Genomic DNA, 18,605 nt, shown 5'->3' on the forward strand with positions numbered 1-18,605 from the left:
AAGTTTTAATATAATGTGGTGGCAGGATTTTACCCTGTACTGATACAGAAACAGATTTGCATACATGTAAGTAACTGTTGTGTCAGCTCATTGAGAGTTGATGCAGCCAACAACAGCCAACTAAAGCATTTCATTTGAATAAACAATGTACAAAAAGTTGTATATTTCTGGATGGACACAGAAAAGTTGCAAATGAAATCTGATGTTTGAATAGAATGTTTGTTGGTTGTTCATTTCTCATTATAGTGGCTACTGTAACAATTCATTTTTGGTCTGCCTCAATTATGAACATACATGTGACGTTTTGTGGTGACGTAAGTATTTGTAATATGAGTAATAATATGAATGGATGGAGTTTAGGCTTTTGCTTAAATGGCTTGTGATGTGAAATAAAACACTGTCAGGAGTGACATAAACGGGTACATCCATGAGTAACTTGGCAACCTTGAACTTTTCGAGGCAAAATTGGCCGAACTGGTTATTTTTTTATATTATTAAAATGAGACAACACTGCATGTTTTAGCAGAATAAAAAAGTGAATGTTTATTTTTATTATTTATATATAAACTAAGGGATTAATACACTACTGTTCAAATTTTTTTTATGGTTTTCAAAGAATTTTAATGCAATACTTCTCAACAAGGCTGCATTTATTCACTGAAAAAAGGGTGTGTTGGTTTTACATGATTTAATCCTGTACATCGGTTCCACGTGAATCAATTAAGTTAAAAACATAATTTGTTCACATAACTTCAACATTATGGAATGAAGTAATTTTTAAAGGTGTGATGATTTGAGAAATCAACTTTCCCTTGAGCTTTTGATATATAAAAGGTCAAGAATATCCTCTAGGTTTCAGAGCTAAAAACTTCATTGTTGGTCAAAGAAAAGCTTTTATAGACACCAGGCCCAGAAAACGGTCCTGTGCTTCATACTTGCATCACTGTGCATGTGAAAGATAGCAAGCAAGATACTGTGGAAGAACACAGTCGCTGCATGAGCTTCCTTCGGATCATAATATTAGGAATGTGTGATGCTTCATTTATTTTTAATGAAGTTCCAGCTCATGTGGGGAAGACAGTGCATGGTGTTCACTTAATTTCACTGCGGGATCATTTGTAAACAAATCTCTGGTCGATGCTGGATTTGGATCCAACAGGAATGATGCAACACATGTATGAAAGCCCGGCAGGCCGATGAATCTCATTACATTCCGTTCTTGTTCTGATATTCTCTCTCAAATTGACATCTGAAGGGCATGTGTGTGTGCGCTAGTGTTGTCACGATACCAAAATTATGGCTTTGATACGATACCAGACTAAAATACCTTGATACCGATACTAAATCGATACCATGGTAAAAGACAAACAAAAAACAGATGAATATGACAACAGAACTTATTATTCATTGTTTTATTTATTTTTACTAAAAAACACTTGGCCAGCATGTTCCTGCCCTGGTTTTTGACCATTCCCTCCTTTTATTGCTATAATAACTACATTGCCAGTGTGAACATCATTCACTAACCTTTCTCTTCTGAACAGGTTGAGATGAACAAAATCTTATTTCATGATACGAGTAATTTAATATTTTTTAATGTAATCTTAAAATTATAATAGAATTTTAATTGTATCTGTTTTTAAAAAGAAGCAATAAATGCAAATTACAAACAATATGACAAAAACAGTGCTTTATTTTTCAGCTAGGCCTACATTAGGTATATTTAACAAAGTCAAGAAAGAAATTAAATAATCAAATCTAAAACTGCTACTTAGTCTTCACTCTATAATTTAACTATACACTGATTCTTAATAAATATATTTTACTTATTTAGCCAAGCATGTGGTGGTTTTCTTAACATTAATCACACAGAATATTAGGTCTGGCTTAAGACTTGCATGGATCTAATTACCTCAGCAATAGGCTACACGTTCACTTAAGACATCGACTGTTTACCTGAATACTCGACAGACCGTACGTTTTTACATATTCTTGACCATTCAAACCTAAATAATCCACGAAAGAACTGAATGGCGATCGTATGTTTGTTGTCTGAATGGTGTGTGTGTGCGTGCGTGCGTGCGCGCGCGTGCGCGCGCTTCAGGTCAGAGTCCGGTAGTGCCAGCACGCGCCTTTTCTTCTGTACACCATGCGCACATATTTCTGTTGATTTCTTTGTCATGCGCTGAGCGTAGGCCTATATATTTAACTCTTCTACTTCCAGTGTTTATTGACTGGAGGAAGCAAATTAAGAAATACAGCTCAAATAGGCGCTGTTCTCCTTAAAGTAGCCTACCATTACTAATAAAAGTCCATATCGTACCGTTTGTAATAGCAGGGTATTGCGATACTTTTCTAGTACCGGTATATCGTGCAACACTAGCGAGAGGTTCGCTTATATCGTCCGATCTTGCGGGCTATATGTGTAATATAAAAATAGAAGTCCAATCAATCGCGGGTTGATGAGAAATAAATTATTGTGTTTGTTTGATAAAGACGTTTACGAGCCCTGTGATCGAAATAATCATTCTGGTTGCCGCTTCTCCAGTGTTCAAACTATACTGTGGCCTTTGGGGGAGCCCACTTTTCGGGGGGGGAAGAAAATCTAAAGAACATCTTTGATTTTAATGAAGGAAGAAAAAAACAAGAATTGATAGGTCAAAAAGTCCACAAATCTATAAACAAAGCATCCGGCTGTCTTTGAGTTCACATGAACAACGGTTGAAGTTACTCGTCAGGCTACAGAAGAATACCATAATTCAATCGATAGTCGCGCAGACCTATATCAACCCAGCCACAACACCAAATTGGGAATAACATGCCTTAACACAGAAGCGACCACAGAGGCTTGAGGTCAGCCTCTTTTTCTGTTCTTCCAGAAATCCAAGATCAAGAAGTGGATATTCGTTTTTGTTTTTTCTGCGAATCTTTGCGTTGACATGTACTAAACATGAGTGGAATTTGCACCGCAGTGCCACCACACCTTGATGGTCATGACAAGAACAGCATGTATAGTTATCTTTATTGAAGTGAATTAGATTTAAACTGCCGTCATGCATGAATTAATTATATATTTTTAGCAATTTTACAAATAATAATCCACAATGATTACATTACATAAAAATGAAATTGCACCTCAAAATAACACAGTGTCAATATTTTTGAGACCCCCCAAAATTTCACAAATCACGTTTTCAGGGGAGCCCATGTCTTATTTAGGGGAGCCGAGCTCCCCCTAGCTCCCCCGTAGTTCGCACCCTGCGCTTCTCCCTCAATCTCTCCTCTTTCATGAACTGACAGGGGAGCTTAAGCTCATTAAATATGCAAATCTTATCCAATCTTAGCCATGGGCGTTTACTTCCAAGTCTCCAGTGCTTCACACCCATCAAAACCCAGTGTTTTGGAGAGATCCTCTAAACCAGTGCAGAAAATAGCATATTATTTATTAGTTATGATGTTTTTGAATGTAAAAAACACACAAACGTCATTAGTTGACCCTAGAGAACAGTATAAACAAATAAACAAGCCAGTTCTTGACACCTTTAAGTAAGGTTTAATTTTCCAATTCAGTAGTTTCAAAATGTTTTTAATATGGCTTCCTAATAATAGTGGTGTGCACAGGGAGGCTTGAGACCCTGCCTCTTTAATCAATTCACAAGCTTATTTTGTTTTTGTATATTTTTGTGGTCACTTGACTGATTTATAAGACTGTACTAACTAGCTATCATTATGTTAGTAACCATTAGCACATAATGAACATGTCAGTGCTATGAAATGTTCTTTAATGACATGTGCTGTCTCAGTCCACAGCCTAAGCAATCACTCCACTCTTCTCCACTGTGGTATAATTTAAATTGTTCTAATTATTCCAACATAATTAAACATTAAACACTATTAAACAATATTAAGTCTCCCCCTTATCTAATTTTGCCCAAAAACACATAAAATAACACTTAAGTTCAACTATTTTATTCTTCTTGTCAAGTCCCAAGCAAAGCTTGGGAACTACAGTTTCAGCAAAATGTTCTTGATTGGTTCACATTAACCCTAAATAATGTAATCTAGTAGATTGCAAATTTAAGAGAATTACATTAATCGAATGCAAAGAAATCACGTTTAGAAGAGAAACACAATTAAATAATAAGATAATGTAAATTGGACAATGTGTGTATACAAAAATAGAATAAAAAATGTGATGTTGTGAAATATTATCACAATTCAAAATAACAGTTTTCTATTGTAATACATTTTAAAATGTAATTTGCATTTTAAATTCAGGATTCTTTAATGAATACTGAATTGGAAAAGTTTACTAGAACAGAATTTATTTGGAATAGAAATATATTTTGTAAAATTCCAAAAACATCTTACAGAGCCCATACTTTTGAATGGTAGCATAACAATTGAATGTGGCATGTGTATATTTTTACTATTATTAGTTGTTTGTTTTTTTACATATCCCAAAAAGGTTTAAATGTATTTCTTGGTTTAAAAAAAAGTTGAGAAATAAAAACGTAAGAGATGCCTTGGATATCTAAAGGAATAATGTAACATGATTAAATAATTTAATCCACTTGCATTCTGCAGTTCTTTAAGAAAGCTTGTGAACTTAACATTTCTGAGTTTAACTAGGTCAATTTAAAGTGAACTAGGGAAATATATCAGTTTTGGGAAATTTGTCAGAATTTTATTTGACAGGTTCTCACTCAGACTATGCTATCGCACTAGTTAGATAGAGCAGGTGGTTGCAGCATGTAGATAACTGTGAGGGAGGAGTTTATTTTGCACCTTAAGTTTATTCTGTGTGCTGCATATTTCCAGCCACTGCAAACACAATAAACATCAGGGGTCAGTCCTAGGCTCCATTTGCTAGGTTATAGCACAACTACATCAGTGCATATAAATTAATTATAGCCAGAGAGGGGGGTTGGGTTAGAGTTGCAAAGCTGTTGACCAGACAGACGAGTAATTATTTCCAGTGTTTGTAGCATATGGTTGTTTTGGGTTCTTTCATAGTTACGTGTACTGATGGATGGATAAACATTTGGTTGCTTCAGACCTTTAAAAGCAGTACTGGACTGAGTCCATAGGTCAGGACTCAGGAGTTTCTGAGGACTACATGAACAGATCTGGTGTCCTGCTTTAATTATTAACTTTTAGTGGTAGTAGTACATAAAAAGTTTGACAAATTGATACACAGATTTTTCTAACATATTAGTTGTTACATTCCAGTTCACTATGTAATCATAAAGTCTCAGTAAGGGAATGCAGCGTTTTGTTAAAGCTATGTTCTGGCCCATAGCTACAGTTCAAATGTTAATCCCAACCCCCTTGTGTTTCCGTCCTGGTTGAGTCTTTAATGTTAATCAGTGGTTTGACTGCCAAAGGTAGTTGGCTAAAAACAACGGAGCAGTCCACTGTGCTGTGACCTAAATTTGTCTAAACCATCAGAAAAAGGTAAAACAGGCCACTTTTTTGTGTTTTTAAAGTGGAGTTGTTACATATGCACTATTTAACTGTAATATTCAACCTGAAGTTAAAAAATAATGAGATGCCTAAACCTTTAGATATTCTGATTCTTTGTTTAGATGCAGGTCAATTGTTCACTGGTTTATGAGGACTAATGTGTAATGCAATGTGTTAAAATGTTTATGTAGCAAATACTTATAGTGTATAACTGGCTTTGAAAAGTGTACATACTGATGATTTTTATGTATAATATAATATATCTAATTATTTATTTTATTTTATAATTTTTTTAGCGAGGAAGGCGTCTGTGCCAAAATGACTATGGTCTGTCTGACTGATTTTGAGGAATATGCTAAGCAGCACCTCTCAAAGAGTACATGGGACTATTATGAAGCTGGAGCTGATGACTGTGTCACCAGAGATGACAACCTGAAGTCTTATAAACGGTACCATGCTGCTTTTAAATTAGCATTATACTCTATTAGGCAATGCTATGCTTCATTCTTGTAACTAATCTCTAACTAAACTAAGCTCACACAATATGAAAATATCATCTCTTTCAGGATCCGCTTGAGGCCACGGATCTTGCGTGACGTGTCGATCAATGAAACTCAGACCACTGTGCTGGGAACGGAAATAAGCTTCCCTGTGGGAATTGCACCCACGGCCTTCCACTGCCTTGCATGGCATGAAGGAGAACTGGCTACTGCTAGAGGTGAGGTGGACTGCGTGTGATGAAGGGATCTAGTTGCGCTAGTTCCTGTGTTATGCAACACTTTAGCCACTAGATGGAAACTAAACTACTAGATCTGAAGCCACTAGTTTTATTAGCTTTATCTTATCTGTCCATTCTGTTTTTTTTTTCAATTCACAGCCACTGAGGCAGTGAACACCTGTTACATAGCCAGCACTTACTCCACATGTTCAGTGGAGGAGATCGCAGCAGCAGCACCTAACGGGTACCGTTGGTTCCAGCTGTACTTGTACCGGGACCGTAAGCTCTCGGAGCAGATTGTACGCAGAGTGGAAGCACTTGGCTACAAAGCTCTGGTGCTCACGGTGGACGTGCCCTACACTGGCAAACGCCGCAATGACATACGCAACCAGTTTAAGCTCCCACCTCACCTGAAGCTCAAGAACTTTGAAGGGATGTTTGAGGTATTTACCGTATTTATTTAGACTTTTCACATTTATGATACAGTAGAACAAGGGTTTTCAAACTTGGGGTCATTTTTTTCAAGGTATGTATTTTTAGGGCTGTCAATTTTAATGTGTTGAAATGAGATATTTATTAACTATATTGGCCCCACTTTATATTAGATGGCTTTAACTACTATGTACTTACATTAAAAAATAAGTACAATGTACTTATTGTTTTATAAAATATTGTATTGTAAACATAAAACATATTGACATATTGTAAAACACTTTTGCTGTTATTGAAGTGGGATACAGGCAAGGTTAGTTGACAGGTTTGATGGTATGTGTAAGTTTAAGGGTAGGGTTAAAGGGATAGTTCACCCAAAAATGAAGATTTGATGTTTATGTGCTTACCCCCAGGGCATCCAATATGTAGGTGTGTTTGTTTCTTCAGTAGAATAATGAAGATTTTTAAGTCCAACCGTTGCTCGTACAATGTCAATGGGGTCTAATTCTAATTAGTCTAATTCTACTTTTAAGTGTAAGGGAAGTGTCAACAGTGTAATTATAAATGTAACTACAGAAATTAATTACAGATGTAATTACATGCAGGTCATTTAAAAATGTAAGTACAATGTAAAAACATGTATGTGAACAATAAGTGCATTGTATCAAATGATTAATTAAAATGTTAGTACATTGTACTTAAGGCCCCATGATGTAAAGTGTTCGACTCAATAATTATTATAGTATTTTTTATTGTAGTTTTTTTTTTTTTTTCAGAATGTTTTTTTGTTTACACTTTTTAAATTTATAATACAATACAGCCACAACTTAGGGCCAGGGGGATCACAAAAAAATTAGAAAGAAGATTAAGAAATCGATTATGGAAAATTTAAATTCTTATGGAAAATATTTATTATAATATTTATAAACATTAACTTAATAATTGTAGTAATATATATAGTGTTATTAATTATAAAAGCAATTATTTAATATGCTTTAGAATAATACAGGTCCTTCTAAAAAAATAGCATATTATGATAAAGTTCATTATTTTCCATAATGTAATGATAAAAACTAAAATTTCATATATTTTAGATTCATTGCACACCAATTGAAATATTTCAGGTCTTTTATTGTTTTAATACTGATGATTTTGGCATACAGCTCATGAAAACCCAAAATTCCTATCTCAAAAAAATAGCATATTTCATCCGACCAATAAAAGAAAAGTGTTTTTAATACAAAAAAGTCAATCTTCAAATAATTATGTTCAGTTATGCACTCAATACTTAGTCGGGAATCCTTTTGCAGAACTGACTGCTTCAATGCGGCGTGGCATGGAGGCGATCAGCCTGTGGCACTGCTGAGGTGTTATGGAGGCCCAGGATGCTTCGATAGCGGCCTTAAGCTCATCCAGAGTGTTGGGTCTTGCGTCTCTCAACTTTCTCTTCACAATATCCCACAGATTCTCTATGGGGTTCAGGTCAGGAGAGTTGGCAGGCCAATTGAGCACAGTAATACCATGGTCAGAAAACCATTTACCAGTGGTTTTGGCACTGTGAGCAGGTGCCAGGTCGTGCTGAAAAACCAAATCTTCATTTCCATAAAGCTTTTCAGCAGATGGAAACATGATGTGCTCCAAAATCTCCTGATAGCTAGCTGCATTGACCCTGCCCTTGATAAAACACAGTGGACCAACACCAGCAGCTGACATGGCACCCCAGACCATCACTGACTGTGGGTACTTGACACTGGACTTCAGGCATTTTGGCATTTCCTTCTCCCCAGTCTTCCTCCAGACTCTGGCACCTTGATTTCCGAATGACATGCAAAATTTGCTTTCATCTGAAAAAAGTACTTTGGACCACTGAGCAACAGTCCAGTGCTGCTTCTCTGTAGGCCAAAGTGTCTTGACCTGGGGAATGTGGCACCTGTAGCCCATTTCCTGCACACGCCTGTGGCACGGTGGCTCTGGATGTTTCTACTCCAGACTCAGTCCACTGCTTCCGCAGGTCCCCCAAGGTCTGGAATCGGTCCTTTTCCACAATCTTCCTCAGGGTCCGGTCACCTCTTCTCGTTGTGCAGCATTTTTTGCCACACTTTTTCCTTCCCATAGACTTCCCACTGAGGTGCCTTGATACCGCACTCTGGGAACAGCCTATTCGTTCAGAAATTTCTTTCTGTGTCTTACCCTCTCGCTTGAGGGTGTCAATGATGGCCTTCTGGACAGGGTCGGGTCGGCAGTCTTACCCATGATTGCGGTTTTGAGTAATGAACCAGGCTGAGAGTTTTTAAAAGCCTCAGGAATCTTTTGCAGGTGTTTAGAGCTGTATGCCAAAATCATCAGTATTAAAACAATAAAAGACCTGAAATATTTCAGTTGGAGTGCAATGAATCTAAAATATTTTCATGAAAGTTTCATTTTTATCATTACATTATGGAAAATAATTAACTTTATCACAATATGCTAATTTTTTTAGAAGGACCTGTATATAATATGAAAAGCACTTTGAATTTGAAAATATTCTAATATTACATTTGAATTTAATATTTACATTTTGGCTTTAGTACAGTGAATTGCTATGTTTTGGAACTGCATCATGTTGTCATTATAAGATGTTGCTTGAAAGTTTTCTTACGTAGAATAACTGGGTCTTTATATATGAACATATTCTGCTGCCTGTCCCATGAAAAACAGAGAAGGGGAGAAGTAGTGAGAAATATTGTGAGCTTAATTCAAATTTGCGCTGCCTGTATGAGCATTGTCTGTTTGTATGTATCCCTACGGCTTTCTGTACAGGAGCAGGCAGGATCCAAGGAGGAGTACGGGACCCCAGCTAATACCCTGGACCCGTCGATCAGCTGGAAGGATGTGTGCTGGCTCCAGTCTCTAACACAGTTGCCTATAATCATCAAGGGCATCCTTACTAAAGAGGATGCAGAGCTGGCCGTAGAGCATGGCGTCCAGGGAATAATTGTGTCTAATCATGGGGGGCGACAGCTGGATGGAGGGCCCGCGACAGTAAGGGACTCTATCAATGTGTCTGTAGTTTAAATATGATTTACCACCATACAGAGACTTACATTTAGACCTTACTTGTCACACAGATAGATTGTCTGCCTGAGATAGTGGACACAGTGCAGGGCCGGGTCGAGGTCTACATGGATGGGGGGATCCGCACTGGCAATGATGTGCTGAAGGCCATAGCCTTGGGAGCCAGATGTGTATTTATTGGCAGACCAGCCATCTGGGGTCTCGCTTACAAGGTAACTGTGGAAATCTGTGTTTTTTATTGTTTCTGATGCTTGAAAATTTGCATCAGTCTGTTTAATCTTGTTCTTAATATACCAATAACAAATTGTTGGATAATTGCATGGTATTTGGTGCAGATAGGTTATTTATATAAAGTATGTTTTGAACAGGGGGAGGAAGGAGTCAAAGAGATCTTGCAAATACTACATGACGAGTTTCGCTTATCTATGGCGCTGTCAGGTCAGTCTGTTGTGTAAAATGCAATGTGCCACTTGTCGCATAGCAAAAAAAACAGGTCATGTTTTGCTGTCTGACTGTTCTCTTCACCATAGATCACCTTTATTCTTTTAGGTTGCAGAAATGTTGCTGAGATCAACAGGAACCTAATTCAGTTCTCCAGACTTTGAACAGTAAAAAGGACTAATTTTTAATTTCTTCTTTACCACTGAGCAGAGCACTGCAAAGGTCCACTTTATCCACTATTAGTACTAAATGTATTCAGGAAGCTACTGTTGCTTTAAGTCCCAAGAATGACATTTTTTCAAATGTTCACTGTGTCTGGATTGTTTTAATACAGTTTTTGTTTATTATGAACGGCACTACATAAATTCCACACTATTTTAACTGAGAGTCCTGAGAAGTTCCTAAAGTTCATAAAAAGTGATAATTTCAGTTATGATTACAACTTCTATTTCAACTATTAAGCAGCTCTACAGAAGATAATAGTCTGGTAAATGAGTGTTTTGCACTCTGCATGCTCCACTGTATGTATAAGAAAAACGCAATTCACAGGACTGAGTAAGTTAGTGATGTACGGAGATAAAGTCATTTTTATGATGGTGGTTTTGAAGATGTCTTCTGTAGCTGGCAACAAACTAATGTGCAATGGGAAACATTTCTGATTTTCTGTAGCAAAGTGAGGCTATGATTAGTATTGAATGCATATTTAACATTAAGTTCATATTTGGCTAAAATATCCAGTGTGGCAAAACTAACCGATATAAGATTCTCGAAAGTAATAATGGTGTGTGTTGATTAATTTTTTTCAGTCATAACATTTATATGACAATAAATACTACACTCTTTCTGCTGCCTTCCTATACTTTTTGTATGATGTTAATAACATTCTTCACTCTGACAAAAAACCTAATTTAGTGGCTGTTCAGCTTTTAAAGGGCCACCAATTATTATTCATTTTTCACTAATTTGATTGATAATTGGTTCTTTAAGATGAAGCTTTTTTGCTTGCCATTTTTACAGTCACTACAGTAAATAAACTGTTAATGCAGCACATAAAAGAAATGCAAATCTGCTATCGGGCTTCCTCTTTTCACATCAGCTATGGGTTCAACTCATGAGTATCAAACACAACATGCAGATGCAGCCGAAGAAAGAGCCAAGGCTTGAACTGAAGCCTATTATAAGTAACATGTCAAAAGGAGGAAGAGAGAACGTTTTGAAATAACATGTAAGGGTGTGTGTGCCTAAGAGAAAGAGAGAGAGAAGTGACACAGGAAGTCAATGAGGTTGTGGTAAACAGACTGCATACCCAGTTGTGTCGACTGAGTGTGATCACAGCGTGATGCTTTGCGTTATAATGAGAAGACACTTTTGAAACCCCCCAGAGAAAGCACCACGTCTCGGTAAGTCCTTTTATTTTATGTAGTCCATCTTTCCTGAATTCTCCCCCACTGATGAACTTTACATTTGTGTGTCGGTGCTTTGAAGAGGATGTATAAGGGTAGTACTGTTACTGTTACTTAGAATTATGTATTTAGCTTAAGTTTCTGTCAGTTATTTTTTGGATCTTATCTAAAGAAAGTCCCTCCTTTACACACATTTAGAGATGAGGCCTTGCCTTGTCTGCCTAATCGGCATCTTTTTTTCATGCTCGTTGCACATAGGCAGCGCTAACTTCCCCTTTCTGACCTTGTTGTTCAAACTTTGATCCAAATATTGTTCCTGCAGATCTGATGAAACACTTAACCATTTGTTTTCATTTTTCCACTAGAAATCCTTTGGACAGCAAATAAGCAGACACGTAAGCCATGGGGTAAGTTCTGATTGTCTTAAGATATTGCATCATAGGCTTTTCATTAAAGGACAGGTGGATTTGTGTTATATTTATTAAATTGCTTTCATACATAATTTTTATATTTGTGTATTGTATCCCTTCAAATAGGTCTTCCATTCAGTTTAAATAGTAGATTAGTATTATTTTTTTAAGCAGACATGCTTTGTTGTTGTCTCCCAGGATTCAGAAATAAGAAAAGGGTTCAAATAAAATAAATAAAATAATGCAGTTGGTTAGTGAACTGTAAGAATTGAATAAAATGGTCATTGTAAAAAGATATACAATGGATAAGAGGAATATAGTTTTTTCATGTGATCTGACGATTGCATGTTTGACCTCGCATTCAGTCTCTAAATACAGGAGTTTTAAAAATGTCTTTATTTCAGTAACAGTGGGGAGGAAGGAAAACTGCATCGTAGACTTTCACGAATAGGTAGCAGATCGCAGAGGGAGCCGCCACGACCCCCTCCTCAAACAGACAAGACCCCAACGGTGGCACCAAGACCAGCTGAGGCTACTCCAAAACCTCCAGAACCTGCGCCAAAACCAGTTGTAATCCCCCCGAAACCTCCAGTGACTCAAAAGCCCAGTGCCCCTCCAAGGCCACAAATTCAAGTGTTCAACAGCACAGAGCACGGCAGCGCCATACTCAAGGTGAGACAAAGGACGTATATGAAAGCCGTTATTGGCGTAGTTAACTGCCTAAAATAAAGGGATTCAGTGCACTTACAAAGAGAGGTGTATTTTACTGCAAATAGATTTTAAATCACTGCAGATATTAATGGCAGATTTTGCCGTGTTGCAGGGGTTGGATCATTTTCGTGGTGATGAGACACTTTGCGATGTGACTCTGGTACCTGGTGACAGCAGTGAAGCTTTCCCAGTTCACAGGGTCATCATGGCTTCAGCCAGTGACTACTTCAAAGCCATGTTTACAGGTGAGTCTCACCAAATCCAGGAGGAGAGTCTTCGCTTATCAAAGCTTATTACAGTATTTTAGTTTTTTTAAATATTGTTATAATTAATATAATATCAGTTAGTATGATTCTGGCTAAATCTGGCTCTATTTATCCAAAAAGAGCGAGAGAGAGATTCACTATATATTGGTACCAAATTTGTTATTAGACAATAATAGAGATATTGTATTTAATTTATCGGTACTGGTTGATATTGGATAGTTCATTGTACATTTCCACTGTATTTATATTTACATTACCTTTGCCGCCACCAAATAATAATCTTTAAAAACACTAAGAATATAAATGGACATTATATTTTAGTACATATATTTATAGTCACATTTAAATATAGTCACATGCTTTACTCTGTGATGCTTGAATTAATTCATTTTTATTTTATCTTTTTATTTAGAAAAAATACTTTAATTGTTTAATATAATTTATTGGTTATCAGCCATAACATATGGTACTAAAATGCTACTAATCGGTTAACAGTAAGTTCCCTTACTATACGTGGATATATTTTTAAATATAGATTTTAGACAGTAATTTTAGAAATTGTATAATTTTACAGTAAAATATTACTAAATGTACCATTTTGGGAAATACACTATAAACTGATGTCCACTGAGTGCAAGTGTAACTTATCAAGTATCTACCAAAATGTTAATATTTGTAGTATTTTGTATATTTTCTGCATTGTAGTTTATTATTAGGTTACCAAGGGAAAGCATTTTGCACTTTTACTTCTCCACACAGATCAAATAAATTCCCTTTTCCTTTTGGTGTGGCAGGAGGCATGAGAGAGCAGGAGCTTAAGGAGATTAAGCTGCATGGCGTGAGCACAATCGGCCTGAAGAACATCATCGAGTTCATCTACACATCTCGTCTGAGCCTGAGCCTCGGCACCCTTCAGGACACACTAGAGGCAGCGAGCTTCCTCCAGGTGCTTCCCGTTCTCAGCTTCTGCAACCAGCTACTTAGCAGTGAGGTACAAACACTTAAGATGTGGTGTTCGTTTTTCCTTTGAATTAATTATTCATCTGTGCATGATGCAAGTTTTCGAATAAGCCACATTTTTTACATGGCAGATCACTATTGAAAACTGCGTGGAAGTGGAGCGCATTGCTAGAGATCTTCTGTTGGAAGACGTCCAAAGGCACGTCCACATGTTTGTGTGCGAGAACTTCTCCGCGTTGATGCAGAGTGGCCGCCTCCTGCAGTTGTCCGAGGCGAGCATGACGTACGCCCTCTCCAGCGACTCTCTGAGGGGTTTTTCCGAGATGGAGCTGTACCGCATTGCCCGTGCCTGGCTGTCCCATAAACCAAGCGAGCGCCGTTCTGCTGCTTACTCCTTGATGCGCCACATCCGCTTCCCTCTGATGTCCCCTGCTGAGCTCCTCCAGATCTCTCAGGAGGACCAGACGGAAGAAGGAGCGGTAAGCGATGGAAAGGAGGAAGTGCAGCCGTTCATGCGATCGGACACGGCCTGTGTCAACCTCCTCCTGGAGGCCAGCAACTACCAGATGCTTCCCTTCCTCCAGCCGGCCCTGCAGACAGAGCGGACCCGGATTCGATCTGACTGCACTCACCTGGTTGTTCTGGGTGGTGTGATGAGGCAGCAACTCGTGGTCAGCAAAGAGCTCAAGCTGTACGACGAGGAAGAAGGAGGCACCTGGAGAGCCCTCCAACCTATGGAGGTGCCACGTTACCAGCACGGAGTGGCTCTTCTGGGGGGGTTTCTTTACATTGTAGGAGGTCAAAGCACGTATGACACCAAGGGTAAGACAGCTGTTGACAGCGCATACAGGTATGATCCTCGCTTTGACCGCTGGTTGCAGGTGGCCTCTCTGAATGAGAAGAGGACGTTCTTCCATCTGAGTGCTCTGAAAGGGAAGCTCTATGCTGTTGGAGGGAGAAATGCCACTGGGGAAATTGGTAAGGACATGTTTTAGCAATTACACTGTACAAAATGTTCTGTTCTGTCTTAAAATACTGTGGAATAACAGAAAACGGTCTTTCAATTAGATTCGGTGGAGTGCTACAATTTGAACAAGAATGAGTGGAGTTTTGTCGCGCCGATGAATGAACCCCATTATGGACACGCTGGCACTGTACACGGAGGTCTGATGTATGTGTCAGGTGAGTATCCATACTAAAAGCTCGAAAATGTGAGATCAATGTGAAAAGGACAACTATACGCTGTTGTGCATTAACTCATTAACATCTGCCTTACATAATGAGGGAAGATTTTGTAAACTAATTAAATCTGGCTCACAAAGCATGTGGCCTTAATCCACCCCAGTCCTCTGCGTGAGTCTAATGAATACATTGCACAAGAATTCTTTTATTACTCTTTTTGTTAAAAAAAAATACTGTTTAGAAGTCTCTTAGCAACTTTGCAATCTTCACCTAATCTAATGGCGACGTTCCCGGAACAAGAATTTAAAGCAACATGAAACGGATAACCAAGAAACAGAGCTTTGTCAAGCTGAATTGGGTTACTCATCTGAGGTTAGACCACAGTCTAAAAAGGACATGGCAGGCCATTGTGAAACCATGAGAACGTTGCTGCTTGAAGAACTGCATTCAAACATAATCTAAAAATAAGGGCATTTGAAGAAAAAAATTAAGAAATTATAAAAGTAAATAATACATTTTCCACCACACCAAGTTTTTCAAAAGCTTGTGTACTTTGTGTACTAATTTGCTAAAAAAAAAAGGTGTCAGTAAAAATCATGCTTGAACTGAAATAAGACGTGTGATTTGTGAAAAAAAAAAAGTGTGAGTAGAGGGTTTTTGTGCATAATTTCCAATCAGTTTCAATAAAAGTTATGTTTAATTTTATACATTTTATTATAATAAATAAAAAGTATATGTAATTAAATATTCACTTAAATCAATATTTATTTATTTTTATATTAAATGCTAACTATAAAGACTAGACCTATCGAGACTGCTGAGAGTCAGTCATTTCTCCAAAAAAATATTTTACAAAAAGTAATTTCGACCACAGAATGCTATTGAACACAAGACAACATGTGAAAGTGCATGACTTTTTCAGACTTTTGTCATTTATACTGTTGGGCATTGTTGGTGGAGGTGGAGTATTTTTACATTTAAAAACAGAAAACAAAAGTAAATTTTTCAAGTATATGTACTTTCACTTTTACTTCACAACATTCCAAAGCATAATGTTGTATTTTTTACTGTACTACGTTGAGAGCCGGACAGTAACGAAGTATGTTTACTTGAGTACAGTACTTAAGTACAATTTTGAAGGATCTGTACTGTACTCGAGTATCATTTTTGGAGAGTACTCATGACTTTAATCAAGTTCATTTGATAGGCAAATATTGTACTCTTTACTCCACTACATTTCTATCCATAAGCGTAGGTACCCGTTACTACTTAAAATAAATAAATAAAAACCTCGGAAACCCTCAATTAGTTGTTTCCCTCTCAAATGTGATTGATTTTACTCTCAATTCCTTTTACATTCTCCAAGGTTTGGAAAAATTGTTCATAACTCCATGTAGGATGTTTCTGTACATAAATGTAAACACTGTGGCAGTAATGCAATATTTAGAAAATGTACTCTTGATACTAAAGTACTTTTAAAAACAGGTACTTCAGTACTTTTACTTAAGTAAACATCTGACTGTAGTACTTTTACATGTACTTCAAATAAAATTTAGCAAGGGGTATCTGTACTTTTACTCAAGTAATGAAGCTGTGTACTCTGTCCACCTCTGACTACGTTGCATAAATAAGTTTTTCTTTTACCTTTAATACTTACTTACATTAAAAAGTTTGTTCTTTCGTACATGTTATCAAGTAAAACTTGTGTAAAAGTAAGAAAGTACTAGATTTCTATTTTAAATATATTAAATGCTATTCAATATAAAACAATATGAAACAATAGAATGTTTTGGAATGTTGTGAAGTAAAAGTTTTTCAACGAAAAACACTGATAAAGTACATATGCTTGAAAAATCCACTTGAGAAGAAAGTACAAATGCTTCTCTACTGTCCGCCTCTGGTCCTACTTCAGCCTCATAACCACATCCTTTCTGCTGTTTTGTGTTTCTGCACAGATAAATAAGCTTGCTCAAAAGGGCTAAATGAATATCTATTCGTTCCTCAACAGCTGAAAAGAAAGTAAATTAAGTTGCATTCTTGTGCATACTTTATACCATCAGGTGGGATCACAAGAGATGCTTTCCAGAAAGAGCTGCTGTGTTATAACCCTGATAGAGACGTGTGGAGCAGGCGAGCAGACATGATGGAGCTTCGTGGTCTCCACTGCATGTGCACCGTGGGCAACCGCCTCTACGTCATGGGTGGAAACCACTTCCGGGGGACTAATGACTACGACGATGTGCTAAGCTGTGAGTTCTACAACCCTGCAGCAGACCAGTGGACAGTGGTTGCTCCGATGCCCAGGGGTCAGAGCGATGTGGGGGTGGCCGTTTTTAAGGAGCGCATCTATGTGGTTGGTGGTTACTCCTGGAACAGCAGGTGCATGGTGGATATCGTGCAGTGTTATGACCCTGAGAAGGATGAGTGGGAGAAGGTCTTCAATGTCCTGGAGCCTCTCGGAGGAATACGGGCATGTACTATGACAGTTCATTATCCAAAAGGTTCAACAGATGAGGCTGAAATACAAGAGTGTCCTCTTTCATCATCCAAAGGCTGAACAGATGTTTTGATATCACTATTGGCCTTTACATGTGACATTCTGAAATTAGCTTCACATGGCTAGTGATGTATATTGCATAAACAGATTTAATTGACTGATTATAGTACATGCCACTTTAGTAATGACCGAACTGGGACAAGGGGAAATAATTTGCTTGTAAAAAAGCTGTAAGTGTACCACTGTATTTAAATGTGCTTAAATGCTGCTCTCTTTCAGTGACTGGTGCCCCATATGATTATATTATTACTCATAATATTACATCTCTAAATTATTCTGTTCTATGTTTTTTTTTAATTATTATTCAATAACTTTTGTATGCTTTGCAAAAAATAAAATAAAAAATGTAATCACAATTTGTGTTTGGTGCCTTTTTTATTAATACTATTCAGCAAGGATGCGTTAAAAAGATCAAAAGTGACAGTAAAGACATAAGGTTACAAAATTAAAATTTCTATTTCAAATAAAGGCTCTTCTTTTAAAGTTTATATTCATCAAAGAATCCTGAAAAAACATATCACATATCCCACAAACATATTAAGCAGCACAAAGGTTTTTTAACATTGATAACCATAATAAATGTTTCTTGGGCAGCAAGTCCTCATATTAGAATGATTTCTGAAAGATCATGTAACACTGAAGACTGGAGTAATAACGCTGAAAATTCGGCTTTGCGTCACAGGAATAAATTAGACTTTAAAATATACTAAAATAGAAAACAGTTCTTTTAAATTGTAGTAATATTTCATAATATTACTGTTTATTGTATTTTTATTGTTTATTGTATTACTGTTTGATAGAATAAATGCAGCTTTCCAGAGAGCATAAGAGACTTCATTCAAAAACATTCAAAAACATCTTACTGATCCCAAAATTTTGAACAGTATTGGATCACCATGGATAAACGGTTTAAACTGAAATAAGGTAAGTTAATAAGAACCGTAAACTGTCAGTTGTGACATGTGCAGAATTTGTACAACCTTGACTGCCTTATGTTTTGAATAA

At 37.1% G+C, this 18,605-nt stretch overlaps 2 protein-coding genes across 6 annotated transcripts in view; both read left to right on the forward strand.

Annotated features, from left to right (window-relative positions):
* Positions 1-10,953, forward strand: part of hao2 (hydroxyacid oxidase 2 (long chain)) — a 34,219-nt gene extending 23,266 nt beyond the window's left edge. For 3 of the 4 annotated variants that reach the window (XM_067443627.1, XM_067443626.1, XM_067443625.1), the window contains exons 3-9: positions 5,763-5,915; positions 6,033-6,184; positions 6,344-6,627; positions 9,416-9,637; positions 9,724-9,882; positions 10,039-10,108; positions 10,220-10,953. In XM_067443627.1, the coding sequence (XP_067299728.1) occupies positions 5,763-5,915; positions 6,033-6,184; positions 6,344-6,627; positions 9,416-9,637; positions 9,724-9,882; positions 10,039-10,108; positions 10,220-10,275 (1,096 nt within the window). In that variant the 3' untranslated portion in view covers positions 10,276-10,953. Of the gene's footprint in view, positions 1-5,312; positions 5,458-5,762; positions 5,916-6,032; positions 6,185-6,343; positions 6,628-9,415; positions 9,638-9,723; positions 9,883-10,038; positions 10,109-10,219 lie in introns of those variants that run through there. The other variant, XM_067443628.1, reaches the window with a different exon arrangement.
* Positions 10,954-11,100: 147 nt separating this feature from the next.
* si:rp71-68n21.9 (kelch-like protein 9) lies at positions 11,101-17,956 on the forward strand. Of its 2 annotated transcripts, none has more exons than XM_067443623.1 (8): positions 11,101-11,511; positions 11,880-11,921; positions 12,329-12,596; positions 12,748-12,880; positions 13,696-13,892; positions 13,993-14,839; positions 14,930-15,043; positions 17,104-17,956. In XM_067443623.1, the coding sequence occupies exons 2-8, from the start codon at positions 11,917-11,919 to the stop codon at positions 17,598-17,600; spliced, it is 2,061 nt and encodes a 686-aa protein (XP_067299724.1). In that variant the 5' UTR covers positions 11,101-11,511; positions 11,880-11,916; the 3' UTR covers positions 17,601-17,956. The 2 variants fall into 2 exon arrangements, with proteins under 2 accessions (XP_067299724.1, XP_067299725.1); XM_067443624.1 differs by having other exon boundaries at positions 12,335-12,596.
* The last annotated feature ends 649 nt before the right edge of the window (positions 17,957-18,605 follow it).

This window comes from Pseudorasbora parva, chromosome 5 (assembly GCF_024679245.1).
Source record: "Pseudorasbora parva isolate DD20220531a chromosome 5, ASM2467924v1, whole genome shotgun sequence".
Lineage (NCBI taxonomy): Eukaryota > Metazoa > Chordata > Actinopteri > Cypriniformes > Gobionidae > Pseudorasbora > Pseudorasbora parva.